We start from the raw sequence: 21,430 nt of genomic DNA, 5'->3' as shown, positions 1-21,430 counted from the left end.
GGCCGGGCGCATCTCTTTCCGGGTGCAGCCTTGGCTTCTGAGTAGACGTGCCTAGGATCGCGCCCGCCGCCCAACGCTCTTCTCCGGCACAGGCTGAGCTGCTGTGCTGCTCCTTCCAGGGGGCCCGATCCCTGCGCTGGTGCGGCCTGCCAACAGGGACCGCGCTGCGTCCTGCGGGGGGCAGTCCCGGAGCCACCCCGGGGAAGGCGGCGCTTGCTCCCTCTCCTGGGGCTAGAGGTGGGACCGGAGGGCGCTGGGGAGGCGCTTCCCGCAGGGGCACCTGCAGCGCCGCCTGCCCTCGCGGAGCCTCCCACCCCGGAGGAGAGCCTCCCAGCGCAGGGGCAGTCTACCAGCGGGCGGGACCGCCCCCTCGTGCCCGCCCCCCAGCCAGGACCACGCGTGCGGCGCCCGGCCCTCGCCCAGACGCGCCATGCCCGCCCAGACGCTCGTCGCGCTGCTGCTGGCCCCGCTGCTGCTGCTGTCCGTGCGCGCAGGCGGCGCGCCGCGGGCCGAGGAGCCGCTGCGCCCGCCCGCCCGCATAGGTAGGGGCGCGCGGGGCGGGGCTGCTGCCGCCGCCGGCCTCCGGGAGGGTCGTCCAGGCGGCGCGGGGCCGGAGCATCGCCGGGAAGGGGCTCCCGCTGCCGCCTGCCCGGGGCTCTCCGCCTCTGGGCAGGGCTCCTGGGCCGGACCCGCCTCGCCCGGACCCCCTGCTGAGGTCCTGGGCAGCGGCACAGCCGGGTCGTCTCACGCCCGGGGCCCCTACAGGGGACTGTCTGCGGCCAGGATGGGCAGTGCAACCGGGGCCAGTCCGAAGGGGAGCCCAGGCCCACCTGGCAGGTCGGAGCCCAGGTCTGCCCACCTCGAAGGGCGGTCGGAGTGGGAGCAGGTGGATCTGGGCTGCAAGCCTGGACGGGAGGGAGCCCAGCTGAGGTCTGCCACCCAGCAAACCTTGGCCACGGAGGCCAGAGTTCAACCAGGAGCCCCCTTGACCTGGGCTCATGCCCACCCCACCCCAAACAGTGGGTCCAACCCCCCCCCATCACCCCCCGGGTGTCACCTCACTAGCACCTTCTTGGCTGTTGCAGAGCAGTCGGTTCTCCTTGCTCCGTTCTGAGTTAAGGAAATGGTGCTTTTTGTCGCATAAGAGGAGTTGCATTTTTGTTTTCTAGTTTTGGGGCCATATCTTTGGTAGAATGGAGGTGGTTTGTTTCTTTGCATTCTGCTGTAAATTACACATCAAATGGTATATATTATGATGGTATTATTCCTAACAACCGTGATTTTGGTCATTTATGGTGTCACCCCCCCCCCAGGGTGGAACCTGGTGGCGTAGCTGGAGCGGGGCAGAGCACTCAGCCTGGCAGGGACCCACAGCAGTGGGCAAGCGGCCACTGCCTTTGGTGCCATTCCCCCGTACAGCTCCGTTTTGCTCCCCCCGCCGGGAATGGCTCCAAAGGGAGGGGCCGCTTGCCTGCCCTGCTGAGGCGCCCTGCCAGGCTGAGTGCTTCGCCCCCCTCCAGCTATGCCACCGGTGGAACCTGACATGGACCGCCCCCTGCCCCCCCGCAAGCTATGCCACTGGTCCATGGGAGTGAGAATGGAGCCACAAGCAGGTGAAGCCTTTTCCTGAATACAACACTTCGAAAAAGAGACCACCTAAAGTGGTGGAAACGGCTGCTGGCAGGTGCAGGTGCAGGTTGGGTCATTCCTTGTGAAGCGCAGGTGTCTCTGCCCATCAGTCTTTCTCCATGGCAGGGCTGGCACGGAGAGATTGACTGAGCTGTACAAACACTCCACAGCTTAGTTGTTTCTCCTCAATGTACATTTCTGTATTTCAACCCTCATTCTTCTCCCACACAAAACGTAGTCATTGTCGAAAGACTGGGCCTGGGAAGGAGAGGGCACCTGCCCATATTCTGGTGGAGAAACTTGGAGCTCTGGTGTAAGCGAAGTGCCATCTGGCACGTTCTGAGTCTTCCTGCAGAACTTAAAATTGCGAAAGGAACCTTTTTGTGCCCATTTGTTGCAGGTGTGATCGGAGCTGGCATCGGGGGCACATCTGCAGCCTATTTTCTGCGTCAGAAGTTTGGCAGGGACGTCCTCATCGATGTGTTTGAAAGAGGAGAGGTGGGGGGCCGCTTGGCCACTTTAAATGTGGATGGACAAGACTATGAAGTAGGCGGAGACATCATGCACCCCCAGTACCGGTACATGAAACGTTTCGTCAAAGAGCTAGGTAAGGTCCTGGCTTGCCTAGCCACAGAGGAGTGTATCAAATTGAATTCTGCTTTATTGTTTTCTTCCCAGTTTGTACTCTGGTAGTTCTTGTGCTTTGATTATTTTTCATGCAACAGTTGTGTTCACCCATAAATGCATTGCTGCGTTGGAGTTTTTGCTGCAAGCTACTTGGGCTCCTTGCAAATGCTAAATATGCATTTAATATTATTATTGTTTTGGACTTCCGCAACCACATTCGAAATGTGCAAATTTAATTTGATATTCCAGATCTCTCTCTAATAGTGACCAGCAGACATATCAGAAAATCAGATCTTTTTCCTCCCCATCTCTTTCTCTCCTGTTTTTGGTGCTCAGGCTATACTCTCATGTTTGCAGGGCTTTCCACTTATCCGAGTCAAGATGGTCTCATAGGCATTTATAATGGAGATGAATTGGTTTTTGAGCAGAGCAGCTGCGACCTTTGGAGTTTGATCAAACTTTTTTGGAATTACGGACTGAACCCCCTGAGAATGTACCTGTGGGCAACGGGGAGCCTGAGCAAGATTTTGAGGTAATGAAGAACACACACAAACACACATCACAGCTTGGTTTTGAATGCTGTGAATGCCTGGGGCTGGTGCAGTTTGAGGGCCCAATCCTATCCAACTTTCCAGCCCCAGTGCAACAGCAATGCAGCCCTGAGGTAAGGGAACACGTGTTCCCATAGCTTGAGAAGGCCTCTGGGACTGCCTCCCCACCCCAGGATGCAGTGCACACCCTATTGGCACAGCTGCACCAGCACTGGAAAATTGGATAGGGTTGGGCCTTAAGTTGGCAACCATTTGCTAAAGGAGAATGAGATTTCTCAAAGTGCTTTGGAATGAAGCATTTCAAAAATTCTCATGGACTCTGGCAGGTGGCTGTGGGTGGGAAAACCTGGGAATGTAATCTCCAAGCTCAGACTGCAATCTCTTTTAGGGCAGAGTTCTCAGAAGTGACTGTGCTGTCACCACCATGTACAGTACAGTTATATATATTTGAGGCTCAAACTTGTGTAGCCTATGGTTAAGATCATTTAAAAAGCCCAGTGGTTAATAGATATTAAAAGATAAGTTTGCAACCTCATCCTAACCAATATTCCAGCACCACTGCAGCCCCAATGCAGACCAGGGAAAAGGGAACAAATGTCCCTTTGAGGAGGCCTCCATGACTGCTCCCCCCCCACCAGATGCAGCACACTCCCAGCTGCATCAACACTGTTAGAGTTACTGGTACAGATGAAAATCAGGACCTCTAAATCTTCTTTCATTAAATGGGAGTTGCATTCTCTTTAAAAGTTTATGTATGTAAAGTTTATGCATGTCTTGGCATCCTTCAGTCTCGGAAGACTATGGTGTCACGCCCTGAATGGTGGTTCTGGAACAAAGTGTCCTCTCCAGTGCATAAAGCCTGGGTAAAGTAGGTATGGAGGATAGGCTGTTACCCATGCAGCAAATCCTCCCTCTCCACGTCGCTGAAATGGTCCAATGGAAAGGCAGAGGCCAAAACGGTTGGTTCCAGCGGCATCGCAGGAGTTGCCAGAACGTGACTGTGTTCAGCCATGAACTGCCTCAGGGACTCCGGCTCCAGATTTTGCCTTGAGGTTGACTCCTGAAGCCTTTTCCATAACTGGATGTCGCCACAAGGCAGTGGAGGTTTGGGATCAGAGTTTTCCTTCTCTCAGATGAGCTGCCTTCCCAGGCTGACGAGTCCCATCTTCCTGGTGGCTGTTTAGTCGCCTCTTACGATAAGTACAGCCAAACTGAGGGCCTATTCTTATCCCCAGCCCCCAGGGGATATGCATGTATCCATTTGGTATATATCACTGGTTCCCAACTTTTAGGAGCCCATGGACCACTGAGGCAAAAATCAGAGTCATCGTGGACCACATTCAAGCCTCACTCCCCTGCAAACAGAAATTACAACTATATTTGGTAGTTCATGGGGGAACACTTGGCAAGACAGCAGAAGTGCTGGCAGTGGCTGTGAGCGGTCCTTTCTCTACCCTCCGTGGTGGTCCCTGGGGGAGTCCACTGACCACCAGAGAGGGTACAGAATGGACCACCACAGCTGCAGCCGACTTTTCAGTGGTCTGTAAGAGAGCACTCACTCAGCAGGACACTGGAAGTGATCTTCCTGAGTCCTCAGGGATCACTTCTCAGGGTCCTGCAGACCACCTGTGGTCCACAGACCACAGGTTGGGAACTACGGGTATATGCAGATGAATTGCACATAGGACTTATGGAATGTGAAATATGATGTTTATTTTGAGTATATTAACCTTGCACCAAACAGACAGGTTTAAAGTTTCTCCTCCCTCCCCCCTTTCTGGACCAAGGATATATCAATATCAGTCTCAGGACTATGCGTTTAGCACCAACGAAGATCTACTTTATGCTCTCGGAGGGGCCAGTTTAATGCAGCTGCTGAATCAGACTATTGAGGAGGCCATGCAGAATCGTGGATTTTCTCAGAAGTTCATTGATGAAATAATTACTCCCATCGTACGATTCAACTATGGGCAAGGAGCCAACGTCAGTGGCCTTGTAGGTATGTGTGGTTCTTTCTTAAAGTTCCTTCTTTCTATCTTTGCCCTGTGTTGAAAGTACAGGAATAGATGATAATATGAAAATACACTTCCAGTGTTTTAGATATCAGACTTAGAGTGGGGGTGTGTGTGAGAAGATAGTGAATTTCCCACCCAGCAGATACCTGGGGGTAACAGCTATGATTTTAGTGCTAAGCCTTAGCCCCACTATAACGCAGCCTGACTACATCTGGCTGAAACAATTATATCAATTCCATATGGAGCTCTATCTCCTATGTGTGGAATTTGGACTGTAAGCCACTCAGGGCTTCATCAGACCTTCATAAGACCTTTCACAAGACCATAAGATCCCCACTGGATAAAGCCAAAGGCCCATCTCGTCCAGCTTCGTGTATCTCACAGTGGCCCACCGGATGCCTCAGGGAGCACACGAGACCCCAAGAGACCTGCATCATGTTGCCACTCCCTTGCACCTGGCATTCTGAGGTAGCCCACTTCTAAAATCAGGAGGTTGTGTATATGGCTTGTAGCCTGTGATGGACCTTTCTTCTGGAAATTTTTCCAATCTCCTTTGAAAGGCATCTAGGCCAGATGCCATCCCCACATCCTGTGGCAAGGAGTTCCAGAGACTAATAACATGTTGGCTAAATAAATATTTTCTCTTGTCTGTTCTAACTCTCCCAACACTCAGTTTTAGTGCATGTCCCCTGGTTCTGGTGTTGTGTGAGAAGGAAAAGAATCCCTCTATCCACTCTGTCCATCCCATGCATAATCTTGTATGTCTCAATCATATCCCCACCCAGGCACATTTTTTCTAGGCTGAACAAGTGTTTTTCATATTTGGCAAAGTGCTCTGTACGTTGATGGCTCATGATCAGACCTCCCTCATCTGCACTGTTTTGCAGGCTCCTGATCCCAGTTACCTTACCAATCCCACAATGGACTCTTCCATTAACAGCAACCTCTCACACTCTTCTTTGATGCAAATGGTTCTAAGTTCTAATTTAAATTCTAATGAATCCTTTAGCAGTCCCAGGCTGCAATCCTAACCACACTTTCCTGAGAGTAAGCCCCACTGAACAAAATAGAACTTACTTCTGAGTAGATGTGGTTAGGATTGTGCTCCCAGTCTCCAGTAGACACAAGTTTTTCTAGTACTATAACCCACTTCCCTCAGGGAGGGTGGGGGTGCAGTGTGAGAACTTGGGTCTCATCTCTTGTTTTTGCAGCCCTTGGGAATGAGTAGGTCAGTGTAACCTTCAGTCAATAGCAACCAAACCTTCCCTCCTTCCAAAAGCATCCAGCATTTGTCTCCAAATAGTTGCTGTCTGCGTTCTCATTAAAATGGAAGGCAATCTCAATCAGTGCTCTTCCAGAGGAAACTAGTTTTTTATATAGCACAGACTATGTAGCACTGTGCATAGACGATGATCTCTGCCTCGAGGAGCATGCAGTCTAGATATTTAATTTATAAATATTAAATAATTGATAGTCACTCTCCTCCCCATTGGGAGGTGCTGATGGTGACTTAAAGTACATTTTCTTTTTGATTACTAGAATACAAAAATAGACCGGCGGTGGGGGATCCCTCCCTGGCTTCCTTTTCTCCTCTTCCTTAGAGGGTGGCAGGTGCTTCTTTGTGACAGAGAGGGGCATAGTTCAACAAGGATACAGAGGTGATTACTTTTTGCCTTTTCCGCATGGACACAAGGGATTCAGGGCCCAGTCTTATCCAGAACTGATATGGCCATGCCAACAGTGTGGCATGCCAACAGTATGGCATTTTGCAGTGTGGAGGCAGCCACAGAGGCCTCCTCAAGGTAAAGGAAAGTTTACCCTTACCTTGAGGCTGCATTGTGGCTGCACTGGTGCTGGAAAATTGGATAGGACTGGACTCTCAACTGCAGGAAGAAAGGGAATCAAATCAGAGGAGGCACCTGTGACTGTTACACGAGTGTGTAGCTTAGTTTCAGCGAGGGAGAGAAAGTGCCAAAGCCTTTGCTGTAAAGATGGGTTTGAAGGAGGAACTGGAGGAAGCATCTTTCAAGGGTTCCAGGGGCAGCAAGGGAGAAAAATAGTTGCTCCTCAGAGTAACTAAAGATGGGTTTAAAGGAAGTGAGCAGGGAAGTACCTTATAGCTTTTCCAGGGCACCAAGGAAGAACAGAGTTATTCCTCAGATGTTTTATACATTTAGGGCGCAATCCTAACCCATGCTGGAGCAGGCAAGCCAGGAGGCTTGCACTGCATCCAACACGGGATTGCAGAAAATGAGCATCATTGTGTTTAGGCTCACACTAGAATGGACCAAAATGAACTTCTGCAGCAGCCCCGCACCTGGTCCCTGAGCTTCTCTACACACCTTCATGGTTATGGGATCCACAAGCCAAAGAGCTACTGCAGCAAGCCAGCTTCCTCCCAGATTTGACTCTGTGTTCAGGAAGGTCATGGATGCTTTCCTGAGCCTGGTGTTTGTGGCTTGCAGCAGCAGTTAACACTCCATGCACGTGGTTGTGCCCCAGCATCAGGAGCAGTGAGTTCAGGTGAGGCAGGAAAGTGTCAGAACTTTCACAGAAACTTGGCTCCTGGGCCCCCTCCCTGACCCTGGGCCCTGGTACAAATTACCAGGTACAAATTACCCTGGTACAAATTACCCCCTTTACCCCCCTCTCCTAGGCCCTGCTTAAAAGATGTTCTCCTTGCTGGGTTCCGGGTGTTGCATACTCCGTGCTCAGCCAGGACTGCCAGAGAGCTGCATCCCACCCATTGTCAGCTCATCCTCTACAGAACCGTCACTGTCATTCCTTGAATCTCTGTGCATCATATTCCAGGAAGCAATTTACAATTTAAAATGCTTTTTTCCCATTGCTGTCAGTTTCCTTCCTGCTGTTCATACAGATGTGCACTTTTTTGCCTTTCTGATTTTTTCCACCTTTGTCCCTCCCTGACAGGTTTAGTATCTTGTGGTGGTATTGATCTTGGCCTTTGGTCAGTAGAAGGTGGGAACAAACTGGTCCCCAGTGGCCTTCTTTCCGCCTCTAAAGCACGACTCATTCCTGGGACCGTTCTCTCTCTAGAGGAGAAAACACGGCAAAAGGGACACTCAGGTGAGGTTTCCTTAATGCTCTCCCTCCTTTATCACTCATAGAACTTAAGATGCATGTTGAGATCTACAGGTCCCAGGAAGGGCTGTGGGTTGTTTTGATAGGAGAAAGGAGCAGATTTCTTGTTGGTCTATCCAGAGGGCAGGACCAAGCCAACTGAATGCACAGGCGTGCCCCTGTATCCGCGGTGGTTCTGTTTTAGAACCCCCTGTGGGTATGTGAATCTGTGGATATGGGGAATGCCTCCCCCCACCCTTTGGAGGGTATTTTGAGCCCCGCAGAGGTATTCTGAGCCCCAGACCTCCCTATGCCTTATAAAGCATTAAATACACCATTTCTGGTTTTGATGAAAAACCAGAAGTCACTTTTATTTGCTTTAAACCATCATTCTGAGGCCTACAGAGGCCACAGACAGATGTGCACTGCCTCTGTGGGGCTCAGAATACCCTCCAGAGGCAAGAGAAGTGCAGCTCCCCTTGCCCCCTGCACATAAGTGAATCTGCGGATATGGTGGCCCCCTGTATATTGGAAAGGAGATTTTGATTGAATGCAAGGAGAGCTTCCAGTTTGGCAGCAGAACAGTCAGCCTTGGGGCAGGGGTGGTAGATTCTCCACTGCTGGAGGTGTGTAAGAAGAGGCCACCCCCACTTTGCAGGGATGCTGTAGCTGTGGACAGTGGATGGATTTACTGATCTTGTAGGATTTGCAGGTCTGATTCTGGGATTCAGCAGGCACCTCCCCAGGTTGCAAGTCATGCAGCCTTCCCATGTGAGAGACACACTCCTGGGCACAGCTAGAAGCCCTACCAGTCAAATTTCTCACTCACTCTGCAGAGCGCAGATCTGACACCCCACCCCACCAACGTCTTGCCCATTCAGGAAAGAGAGGATCTTTTTTGGTGAACCAAATCAAAGTAAGATCCATTTACTTTGATTAATAAGAACATAAGAACAGCCCCACTGGATCAGGCCATAGGCCCATCTAGTCCAGCTTCCTGTATCTCACAGCGGCCCACCAAATGCCCCAGGAAGCACACCCGATAACAAGAGACCTCATTCTGGTGCCCTCCCTTGCATCTGCCATTCTGACACAGCCCATTTCTAAAATCAGGAGGTTGCGCATACACATCATGGCTTGTAACCCATAATGGATTTTTCCTGCAGAAACTTGTCCAATCCCCTTTTAAAGGCGTCCAGGCCAGACACCATCACCACATCCTGTGGCAAGGAGTTCCACAGACCAACCACACGCTGAGTAAAGAAATATTTTCTTTTGTCTGTCCTAACTCTCTCAACACTCAATTTTAGTGGATGTCCCCTGGTTGTGGCATTATGTGAGAGCATAAAGAGCATCTCTCTATCCACTCTGTCCATCCCCTGCATAATTTTGTATGTCTCAATCATGTCCCCCTTCAGGTGATTCATATGTATGAATCAAGCAAACATTCTTAAATCAAGCTGAACTAAATAGCTCAGTATTATATACAATGAAGGCCACTAAACTCTCCTGCCTGTACAATAGAGGAGTATCTCAGTCTGACCTGCGATGCTGCCTAGACAGAACTCAAGACCTTGTGCCTCAGAGCACCTGTTCTATCCCTTCTCAGGGGGCTAAAGTAGCAATGCCAGAATTCCTTAGAATCATAGAATAGAGTTGGAAGGGTCCTCATAGATCATCTGCGCAGAGACGCCTGCGTTGGCTCGGTCATGTTGTGAGAATGGATGATGGCCGGATCCCAAAGGATCTCCTTTATGGAGAACTCGTGCAAGGAAAGCGCCCTACAGGTAGACCACAGCTGCGATACAAGGACATCTGCAAGAGGGATCTGAAGGCCTTAGGAGTGGACCTCAACAAGTGGGAAACTCTGGCCTCTGAGCGGCCCGCTTGGAGGCAGGCTGTGCAGCATGGCCTTTCCCAGTTTGAAGAGATACTTGGCCAACAGTCTGAGGCTAAGAGGCAAAGAAGGAAGGCCCATAGCCAGGGAGACAGACCAGGGACAGACTGCACTTGCTCCCGGTGTGGAAGGGATTGTCACTCCCGAATCAGCCTTTTCAGCCACACTAGACGCTGTTCCAGAACCACCTTTCAGAGCGCGATACCATAGTCTTTCGAGACTGAAGGTTGCCAACTACTATAAATCATCTAGTCCAGTGATGGCGAACCTTTTAGAGACCGAGTGCCCAAACTGCAACCCAAAACCCACTTGCAACCAGCAAAGTGCCAATAGGCAATTTAACCTGAATACTGAGGTTTTCCTTTAGAAAAAATAACTCATACATTAACATCTTTGTGCTGCTTCCCTCAGCCTGTGCTTTGCAGTGTAGAGTGCTGGCTGGGTGGCTGTATGAGCGGCTGGAACACAGGAACACAAGAACATCCTGCTGGATCAGGTCAATGGCCCATCTAGTCCAGCTCCGGTATCTCATAGTGGCCCACATCTATAATAAGGAGGTAGCACATACCCATCAGGGCTAGTAACCCATGATGGACTTTTCCTCCAGAAATTTGTCCAATCCCCTCTTAAAGGCATCTAGGCTAGATGTCATCACCACATCCCGTGGCAAGGAGTTGCACAGGTTAATTACATGCTGGGTAATTGTGCTCACTGTGTACACGCTGGGCAATTACATGCTGGGTAAGTGGGTGTTCCTCTTTTATTGAGCAGGTGGAGAGTAACTGGTCCTCCACACCCCAGTAGTATCTTTTCTGGTGGCTGCCTGCTGGTGTTTTTTTGTTTCTTTTTACATTGTGAGCCCCTTAGGGACAGGGAGCATATAAATGCTGTCGGTAATAGTAATACTGTGCAAGATTGCATTTATTTTTTAATTAAGCCAGCAGTATCCTAGTTGGATGGCTGCATCATGCTGTATTTCATGAACACTCCCAGCTATGTGAAATTCTGCATGCACTTCTCTTCCAATAGGATTGGAGAAGCAATTCTGTGGTTTACCTTTAAGATCATATAAAAATTAGTTTTGTGTGAGGTTCTTACAGATCAGCCTCCAGTGAGCAACAAGGCAGGACCAGCAGCATGTGCAAGGCTGGCGCCGCAAAGCCCATGCTGTGGCCGGAGCACTGTGCTCCCCTCCAGCTCTGATCCCCTCCAGCTATGCCACGCTGTGAGCTATGCTGCCCTCCAACCTAGCTCCTCTCCAACCCTGCCACAGGAATGTCTGCACCATGCCCTCAGGCTGCAATCCTACCCTCACTTTCCTGGGAGTAAGCCCCACTGACTACAGTGAACTTACTTCTGAGTAGACATGCAATCCTACCGAGTAGACAGTAGGATTGGGCTCTGAGGCTGCAATCCCAGCCACGCATTCCTTGGAGCAAGCCCCAGTGACTTTAATGAGACCTACTTCGTACAGGGCTGGCGCCTCAAAGCCCGCAGCAGCAGCAGCAGCTTTGCTGAGCCCGACAGACACGCCGCACCTTCACGCTGCGTGCGAGCCTCCCGCTTCACCCCAGACAGGGGAGGGAGGAAGCGCTCCCATTGGGCTGCTGGGGGTGACATGAGAAACGTCCCCTCACAGAGCCTCTCATTCTTGCTCCTCCCCGGGGGCCTGGCTCTTCCCCCTGCTGTCCGTTCCTTTCCCCGGCTGCTGGTGCCTTCCAGGGGCGGTTTGCAGAGGCTTGAGCCTGGCAGCTGGGGCGATGGCTTGAGTGCCCACCAAAAACGTTCTGCGTGCCTTCTGTGGCACACGTGCCATAGGTTGGCCATCACTGGTCTAGTCCAACCCCTGCCTTAGGAAGGAAATCCTCATAGAACATCTGCAACAGGTGCTTGTTGAGCCTCTGCTTGAAGATCTCCAGGGAGGGAGAGTCCACCACCTCTCAGCAATCCGTTCCACTGCCGAACCACCCTGACAGTCAGGAATTTTTTCCTGATGTCTAATCAAAATCTCCTCCCTTGCAGTTTGTACCTTTTGGTTCTAGTTCTGCTTTCAGAGACAGCTGAGAATAAATTATTCCCTTCTTCCATATGACAGCCCTTTAGGTTTTTGAAGAGAGCTCTCATATCCCCTCTCAGCCTTCTCTTCTCCAGGCTGAACATGCCAAGTTCCCTCAACCTTTCCTTGCAGGGCTTGTCCTCCAGCCCCCTGATCATCCTCGTCGCTCTCCTCTGAACCTGCTCCAGTTTGGCTGCATCTTTCTGAGCATCCTTCTTTCTAACATCCATCTTTTTTCTTTAAGGAGATCGAGAAAAGAAGTACGAGGTGACCTACTGTTCAGAATCTGAATTAGCCACAGAACTATATGATATTGTTCTGATTGCTACCCCCCTACAACCTGAGATTGCAAACATCACTTTCCACAATTTTAACCCGCCCATCCCAGAATTCTGCAGGCACTATCACCAGACCGTGACAACCCTTGTCCGTGGGCACCTCAATACATCCATTTTTGGCTATCAGGACCCTTCTCGATTTGAACTGAGCATCATCTTCACAATGGAGAGCCCCAAATTATTTTTTGACAGCATCATGATCTTACCTCCAGTTAGAAAGACCGCACAGAAGCATTCTGTTTGGAGAGTGTTGTCACCAGAGCCTCTCACCAAGGAGCAGTTAAATTTGCTTTTCTACTCCTATGACTCTGTAGAAGAGAAGAAGTGGTTGGCCTACCCCCAGTACAACTCCCCAGAAAGCATCCCTCCCATCATTCTTCACGATCAGATGTACTACCTCAACGGCATAGAGTATCTGGGCAGCGCTATAGAAATAAGTGCAGTTGCAGCCAAGAATGCTGTCCTGCTGGCTCACCACCGCTGGTACAAAAACCTGGACAAAGTAGATCAGGAAGGTCTGCATGACAGACTCCAAGCAGAGTTCTAGAGTTCCACGTGTCTGGAAACATTGCTAAGGTTGATGATGGCATTAAAGGAAAACTTGTAATGGTGTCAGGGGTCATATCTGTGTCCTTGCAGTAACAAGCAGCAATTTAAAATGAATAGTGGCAGCAGCGGGGTCGCTCTTCTGGATGTTGCTTGTAACCCTTAAGGGAGAGTCCCCATATTGAGTGTAGGAAGAAATGAGGCAGTGCTTAAGTACGTTGCATACCAGCATTATTCTACATTATAATTTTTTTCTAAATTAATGACTTGCAGTGAAAGCTCTGTTCAAAGGCAGGTTGCTGCTTAACCGTGAGGTAGCAGGTTGCCATCTTGATGAATAGCACTTGCTAGACCTGCCCTGTGTGAATTTATCCAATTCCTTTGAAAGCCATCACCAGATCATGTGGTAACCAGTTCCCCTCCTGAATCTCCATCACTTGGTTTCATTGGATAACTCTTAGTTCTAGTATCACAGGGCAGTTCTCTCTCCCTTAGGAATGATTTAAGGCTCAGTAAGCCCCCCAATCACACTTTTCCCGAAGCTAGAAGTCCCAAATCTTGTGGCCTTTCTTCATGAGAAAGGCACACCAACCCATCATTTTGGCTTTGCACCTTCCCTAGCCCTATAATATCCTTCTTGAGGTGTGGTGACTAGAACTGTATACAGTGGTGGCACCATCAGAGTTCTATGGAGACAGTTTTAAACTCTTCTGTTTAATTTTCCTTCTTCACATTGCCCAACATTTTCAATGAGCTGCCTGAGGTCTCAGGCTCTTTCCTGGTTCATCACCAACTGTTGAGTGGTCTGGAACCACAAGACATTTTTTTTTTCTCAAAGAATCAGTGATCTTTCAGTTTTCTGTCTACCAATCCAGGTCTCTAGCAGCAGATTTACTTTCTTAATCCCCCCCCCAACAGATAGTCTGTCTGTTCTTACAGTTTAGATAGTGGCAGGCTAAGCCTTGATGGGAAAGTTATCCATGTAACAAGTAATGACCAGCAGGGGAAGGAGGCTTTTGTGAGAAGCAAGTTCCTGAGTCTTCTACAATCTGCTTGCATTTAGGTGAATGACCCTCACAAGAAGGGCCCCTCACCCTTTGGATTCTACAGATGGATGTGGAATTGGCCAGGCATTCCCTGGAACCTGCCCCAGTGGAGTCTGCCCACAGCCAGCCAGAGTTCACAGCACACTAAAAGTGCTTGAGCTCCTTTTTGTCAGTACATCTCCTGTATAGGAGGTGTGTGTGTGTGTGTGTGTGTGTGTGTACTATATATTATATATACTATATATTATTATATATACTATATATACATACATATATATACATATACATACTATATATTATTATATATACTATATTCTCTCTCTATACACACACACACACACACACACATGTATGTATGTATGTATACAGGAGATATACCAAATCTTATAGATGTCATAGATTCATGACTAATAGACAAGTATCTGTGGGTATGCACTGCTGTTCTCTTAGACTCACGATGGTTTACACAGGCAGGCAGACCAGAAACCCCATTTTTCAAATGGGATTTTTACCAGTATTATTCTCTGGGAGAAATTTATAGAACCCTCAGTTTCCTTGGATGCTTCCTTCCCTTCAGTCATCCTGACTGCAGCTCTTGCCAGTGGTAGACCTCTCCACTCCTGCGTCGTGGGGCAAAGGTACACAATGGTGCCGCCCTGCGGGATGCCACTGCCCCCCGCATGCAAATCCACCCCCCTTACTCACCGCAATGTTCCAGAGCCTTGCGCAACTCCGACACATCAGGGAAGCCTCCTGGGGCTTCACCAGCATCTTAAACTGTGCTTCCAGGAAACTGGAAGCACAGTTTCTGGCTGCATCGGGAGCCTCAGTGAGGCTTCCGCATGGTCCTAGAGGCGCACGAGGCTCCACACCTGGGGCAGTTGCCCCTTTGACTTAATGGCAGGTCTGTCGCTGGCTCTTGCCTCCCAAGATGCCACACAAAGTTGCGAATCACGCCTCAGGCTGGATTCTTATGATGTTATTCATCCATTTCTTGCCAGCTGACTCCTTCACAACTCCACACTCCTCCGCAGTCTTTTGCCACAGCTCATCCTGCTGAGCTTGTTCATGGAAGGCAGCAGTTCCACCTCCAGACCGCACCTTTGTAGATATTATCTACAAACTTCATTAACTACAAACTCAGCTATTATCTCCTGTTGTCTCTGGAAAATGGGACAAAACAAAATCCAGGGCATCAAGCCGAGGAGATTAAGCAACCTTTAATTACTTCAAATTGCTTCAAATAAGAGCAATTGTAGCAATGTAGTTTCCAAAGGAAAGCGCCCTACAGGTAGACCACAGCTGCGATACAAGGACATCTGCAAGAGGGATCTGAAGGCCTTATGAGTGAACCTCAACAAGTGGGAAACCCTGGCCTCTGAGCGGCCCGCTTGGAGGCAGGCTGTGCAGCATGGCCTTTCCCAGTTTGAAGAGACACTTGGCCAACAGTTTGAGGCAAAGAGGCAAAGAAGGAAGGCCCATAGCCAGGGAGACAGACCAGGGACAGACTGCACTTGCTCCCGGTGTGGAAGGGATTGTCACTCCCGAATTGGCCTTTTCAGCCACACTGGATGCTGTTCCAGAACCACCTTTCAGAGCACGATACCATAGTCTTTTGAGACTGAAGGTTGCCAACAACAGTTTCCAAATCCAAGGTGTTGATGCTGTGAGCCAAGAGCTCTCACTAAACTCTGGCCAAAGTAATGCCATTTTAACATCAGTTCTGACTCTGGTTCTAAAATGATAGTTAGCAAGAAGCTGTGAGCCACCCCGACCTGGCTCCCGAGTGCAGCCATTTTCAACCACTGTGCCACGGAACACTGGTGTGCTGTGAATGGTCTGGGGAGTTTGGGGGAGGGGTCATTTATTAGTAGGGCCATTGGGGGATGTGAACCCCCTGCTAACAGTGGAGTGTGCCTTGTCAATTGTCAAAAGATTGACAATTTTGGTACCTTAGTGTGCCATGAGATGAAAAAGGTTGAAAATCACTGCCCTAGTGACCTAGTGCTTGGAGACCAGATAGAACCGGGTGGTGTAAGACCCCATTATCTAGCAAATGCAGCACAAGCTCACTGTGGCAAAGTGTGGAGTGAAGGTCAGAGGTTGGAGGGACTGAGCAGAGGAGAGTGGAATTTTACTGGACCCTTTGCTCATATGCTTGCCTATGTTTGAAATGAATATAAAAAGCTAGCTGCCAGCAACACTTGCACATGATCTGAGGCAATCGACCTCCTTGCTGCCTTGCTATGGTACCAGCAATAAACAAGTTATCTGCTACACCTTCCCTCAGTGTGTAATTGGATCTTGCATGCTGGGTAACAAACTTCACACTGCCTTTGTGGGTTCAAGGGCAACAGTGTCTTTGCCTTCTTGATTCATTCTCTGCTCTCCTGCCTTGCAGCAGTACAGAAAATAAGTCAAAAGAACTTGGAATATAATTGACAGAGAGATGGGGAGCAGAACTGGGTTACATGGGGGTCAGACACCTTGTGAAAGGCTTCTGCACAGACCAGCAAGGGGAATATTTTTGCTTTGCCATGTGGTGTCTGTTGGCTTCTCCTTGGGGCAGCCCCACTTGGAGAAAAGATACTATAAAACCAAAGGAAGCCACTGCTTGTGAAAGATGAAACACAAGAACAGCAACTTGTTTACGCCTTCAGTTAGAAACATTTTGGTCCCTCTAAAATTCCTGCTTTGAGATGTATCAACCTGCAGTGTGATACTTTGTGGGTCTAAGGCTGTAAATATACATTTGTCATCTGGAAGCTCATTGGACAACAGGACTTACTCCTGAGTAGGCACTGTATTGCATTGTAGGTTGCACTGAGTTTGGTACTCCCAGTGTACCAAAGGATACTAAGTGTATAGACCACAACACTGTTGAGGGTCTTTTTATGGTTTCACCATGGCACATCAGTGAGGTATGTCTATTAAATAACGAGACTGTGATTCCATCTAGTAAACAAAGCAGTCAGAACCGGTTATAACTGCATATGTAGTAACCTTGAACACGTCTGAACCTGCATGACAAGCAGAAACACTCTATGAAGGTCAGTTGATTGTGAGTTGCCATTTAGTTTGGTTGTGTTTTCTGTAGAGTGCTGAAAAAATGCTAAGTTTAGAAGTTAAACAACGTGTCAATTTGAAATTTTTAGTAAAATTGCACAAAACACCAACAGAATGTTTTCAAATGCTTACTACAGCCTATGGCAATGACTGCCTGTCTCGTGCGCGTTTGTTTGAGTGGCACAAAAGAGTCAGCGAGGGACATGAGAATGTCGAAGATGATGAACACCCTGAACAACCTTTCACTTCAAGAACCGAAGAAAATGTAGAAAAAAATCAGTCAGATTGTTTGATATCAAGGGTGTAATTTTGGAAGAAGGGGTTCCAGAAGGCACAACCAGCATTAATACAAGGAAGTTTTGAAAAAGCTGAGAGAAAGAGTTGGAAAAAAATGGCCGCAACTGTGGAAAAATTGTTTCGTTCTTCACCAGGACAATGCGCCTGCTCACACAGCACTTTCTGTGAAGCAGTTTTTGACTGATAATCACTTTAGTACACTTGAACATCCTCCATATTTTCCCGATTTAGCACCATGCAACTTTTATCTTTTCCCAAAAGTTAAATCAGTGCTTAAATGGACACATTTTGAGTCAGTTGATGCTGTAAAGAAGAAAACACAAGATATGTTGAAACAACTGACAGAAATTGATTTGCTCCATGCCTTCGACCAGTGGAAAACAATACTACAGTGATGTATTAGTGAAAATGGGGAGTATATTGAAGGGGACAAACATTAAATTTGTAATACCAATAAATAAAGGTGAGTTACTTAATCGGCCTCATAAGAACAGCCCAACTGGATCAGGCCATAGGCCCATCTAGTCCAGCTTCCTGTATCTCACAGCGGCCCACCAAATGCCCCAGGGAGCGCACCAGATAACAAGAGACCTGCAAGGCTTCCTGGGAATTGTAGTTAAGAACATAAGAACAGCCCCACTGGATCAGGCCATAGGCCCATCTAGTCCAGCTTCCTGTATCTCACAGCGGCCCACCAAATGCCCCAGGGAGCACACCCGATAACAAGAGACCTCATTCTGGTGCCCTCCCTTGCATCTGGCATTCTGACATAGCTCATTTCTAAAATCAGGAAGTTGCACATACACATCATGGCTTGTAACCCGTAATGGATTTTTCCTGCAGAAACTTGTCCAATCCCCTTTTAAAGGCGTCCAGGCTAGACGCCATCACCACATCCTGTGGCAAGGAGTTCCACAGACCAACCACACGCTGAGTAAAGAAATATTTTCTTTTGTCTGTTCTAACTCCCAACACTCAATTTTAGTGCATGTCCCCTGGTTCTGGTGTGATGTGAGATTGTAGAGAGCTTCTCTCTATCCACTCTGTTCATCCCCTGCATAATTTTGTATGTCTCAATCATGTCCCCCCTCAGGCGCCTCTTTTCTAGGCTTAAGAGGCCCAAAAGCCTTAGCCATTCCTCATAAGGAAGGTGCCCCAGCCGTATGTTCAAAGCCTGAATGCCCAATCCTATCTAGTTTCCAGTGCCTATGCCAGTGATGGCTAACCTATGGCACACATGCCACAGAGGGCACGCAGAACGTTTTTGGTGCGCACTCGAAGCCATCGCCCCAGCTGCCAGGCTCAAGCTTCTGCCTGCCGCTCCTGGAAGGCAAGGAGGGAGGGGCTAGGCCAAGCTTGGAAAAAGAACAGATAGCAGGGGGAAGAGCCAGGCCCCCAGGGAGGAGTCACCCCCAGCAACCCAATGGGAGCGCTTCCTTCCTCCCTCTGTCTGGGGTAAGGCGGGGCATGGGGTAAGGCAGGCTCAGCAAAGCTGCTGCTGCTGCTGCAGGCTTTGAGGCACCAGCCCTGCATGAAGAAGGTCTCATTAAAGTCATTGGGGCTTGCTCCAAGGAAAGCGTGGCTGGGGTTGCAGCCTCAGAGCCCAATCCTACTGTAGGATTGCATGTCTACTCAGAAGGAAGTCCCATTAGAGTCATTGGGGCTTGCTCCCAGGAAAGCTCCTTGCTTAACTGAGGAGTTAAGTCAGAGAGAATTTGTTTCAGAGAATTTCAGAATTCAGAGAATTGTTTCAGTTAAGTCAGAGAATTTGTTTCAGACCTCATTGATAAATTAAAGATCAATAAGTCACCAGGCCCTGATGGCATCCACCCAAGAGTTAATAAGGAATTGAAGAATGAAGTTGCATTTCTCTTGACTAAGGTATGCAACTTGTCCCTCAAAATGGCCACGGTGCCAGAAGATTGGAGGATAGCAAATGTCACGCCTATCTTTAAAAAGGGAAAGAGGGGGGACCCAGGAAACTATAGGCCGGTCAGCCTAACATCCATACCGGGTAAGATGGTGGAATGCCTCATCAAAGATAGGATCTCAAAACACATAGACGAACAGGCCTTGCTGAGGGAGAGTCAGCATGGCTTCTGTAAGGGTAAGTCTTGCCTCACGAACCTTATAGAATTCTTTGAAAAGGTCAACAGGTATGTGGATGTGGGAGAACCCATGGACATTATATATCTGGACTTTGACACGGTCCCTCACCAAAGGCTACTGAAAAAAACTCCACAGTCAGGGAAATAGAGGACAGGTCCTCTCGTGGATTGAGAACTGGTTGGAGGCCAGGAAGCAGAGAGTGGGTGTCAATGGGCAATTTTCACAATGGAGAGAGGTGAAAAGCGGTGTGCCCCAAGGATCTGTCCTGGGACCGGTGCTTTTCAACCTCTTCATAAATGACCTGGAGACAGGGGTGAGCAGTGAGGTTGCAAAGTTTGCAGACGACACCAAACTTTTCCGAGTGGTGAAGACCAGAAGTGATTGTGAGGAACTCCAGAAGGATCTCTCCAGACCAGCAGAATGGGCAGCAAAATGGCAGATGCGCTTCAATGTCAGTAAGTGTAAAGTCATGCACACTGGGGCAAAAAATCAAAACTTTAGATGTAGGCTGATGGGTTCTGAGCTGTCTGTGACAGATCAGGAGAGAGATCTTGGGGTGGTGGTGGACAGGTCGATGAAAGTGTCGACCCAATGTGCGGCGGCAGTGAAGAAGACCAATTCTATGCTTGGGATCATTAGGAAGGGTATTGAGAACAAAACGGCTAATATTATAATGCCGTTGTACAAATTGATGGTAAGGCCACACCTGGAGTATTGTGTCCAGTTCTGGTCGCCGCATCTCAAAAAAGACATAGTGGAAATGGAAAAGGTGCAAAAGAGAGCAAGTAAGATGATTACTGGGCTGGGGCACCTTCCTTATGAGGAAAGGCTAGTGCGTTTGGGCCTCTTCAGCCTAGAAAAGAGACGCCTCGGGGGGACATGATTGAGACATACAAAATTATGCAGGGGATGGACAGAGTGGATAGGGAGATGCTCTTTACACTCTCACATAATGCCAGAACCAGGGGACATCCACTAAAATTGAGTGTTGGGAGAGTTAGAACAGACAAAAGAAAATATTTCTTTACTCAGCGTGTGGTTGGTCTGTGGAACTCCTTGCCACAGGATGTGGTGATGGCGTCTCTCCTGGACGCCTTTAAAAGGGGATTGGACAAGTTTCTGGAGGAAAAATCCATTATGGGGTACAAGCCATGATGTGCATGCGCAACCTCCTGATTTTAGAAATGAGCTATGTCAGAATGCCAATGCAAGGGAGGGCACCAGAATGCAGGTCTCTTGTTACCTGCTGTGCACCCTGGGGCATTTGGTGGGCTGCTGTGAGATACAGGAAGCTGGACTAGATGGGCCTATGGCCTGATCCAGTGGGGCTGTTCTTATGTTCTTAAGTGTGGCATGGATTACAGCCTGAGAGCCCACTTCTGTGCATGTCTACTCAGGAGTCAGTCTTATTAAAGTCATTGGGGCTTGCTCCCAGGAAAGCATGGCTGGGATTGCAGCCTCAGAGCCCAAGCCCATGCATGTCTACTCAGAAGGCAGTCCCATTAGAGTCATTGGGGCTTGCTCCCAGGAAAGCATGGCTGGGATTGCAGCCTCAGAGCCCAAGCCCATGCATGTCTACTCAGAAGGCAGTCCCATTAGAGTCATTGGGGCTTGCTCCCAGGAAAGTGTGGCTTGGATTGCAGCCTGAGAGCCCACTTCTATGCATGTCTACTCAGGAGTCCCAGAGTTTCAACTCTGCGTTTGAAGCCCCAGAAAGCCTTGCGAGGCAGCTCTGGAGGCCTGGCGGGGTGTTGACTGCGAGGGGCAGCGGCGGGCGGCTCTCTGTGGGGGTTGCCTCTGCGCCCGGCCCCCTCCTGTGCCCCCAGGCTTCCTCGGCCAGAGCGGGGATGAACTGACAGCGCCAGGGCTTGGCGTGTGCTGGCTGCGGGCTGAGTGGTCGGCTGTTGGGGGCTGCCTTGGTCTTGGTGGGTCTTCGGGCGGGGTGGTCACGGGAGCGCCTGTCCCCACCATGAACTAGCAGCAGCAGCAGCAGCAGTTGGCCATCCGGGCAGAGATCCAGTGCTTAGATCTGGGAGCATCAAAGCTGGGTCGCTGCTCCTCAGTCGCTCTTGGTCTCTCTGTCCTGGACATGTTCACTGGCTGCCTGGAGGCTTTATCCCCGAAAACTGGGCATCAGGTGGAAGCTTCAGGCTGCAGTCCTGTCCACACTTG

At 49.4% G+C, this 21,430-nt stretch overlaps 1 protein-coding gene across 1 annotated transcript; it reads left to right on the top strand.

Moving 5' to 3' along the window:
* The first annotated feature begins 430 nt into the window (after positions 1–430).
* Positions 431–12,741, top strand: LOC136662395 (prenylcysteine oxidase 1-like). The gene is made up of 6 exons (XM_066639625.1): positions 431–542; positions 2,030–2,236; positions 2,614–2,788; positions 4,595–4,806; positions 7,754–7,909; positions 12,101–12,741. The coding sequence occupies exons 1-6, from the start codon at positions 431–433 to the stop codon at positions 12,739–12,741; spliced, it is 1,503 nt and encodes a 500-aa protein (XP_066495722.1).
* Positions 12,742–21,430: the final 8,689 nt, after the last annotated feature.

Source organism: Tiliqua scincoides, chromosome 11, assembly GCF_035046505.1.
Source record: "Tiliqua scincoides isolate rTilSci1 chromosome 11, rTilSci1.hap2, whole genome shotgun sequence".
NCBI classification, from domain to species: Eukaryota; Metazoa; Chordata; class Lepidosauria; order Squamata; family Scincidae; genus Tiliqua; species Tiliqua scincoides.
This window is presented reverse-complemented; position numbering and strand designations above follow the sequence as displayed.

Excerpts from the sequence above, each read along its gene's own strand:
- LOC136662395 (XM_066639625.1), top strand. The coding sequence starts at position 431 with ATGCCCGCCCAGACGCTCGTCGCGCTGCTGCTGGCCCCGCTGCTGCTG. Across the intron at positions 2,237-2,613 it reads ACGTTTCGTCAAAGAGCTAG|GGCTTTCCACTTATCCGAGT; the intron begins GTAAGGTCCTGG and ends TCATGTTTGCAG. Across the intron at positions 2,789-4,594 it reads AGCCTGAGCAAGATTTTGAG|GATATATCAATATCAGTCTC; the intron begins GTAATGAAGAAC and ends TTCTGGACCAAG.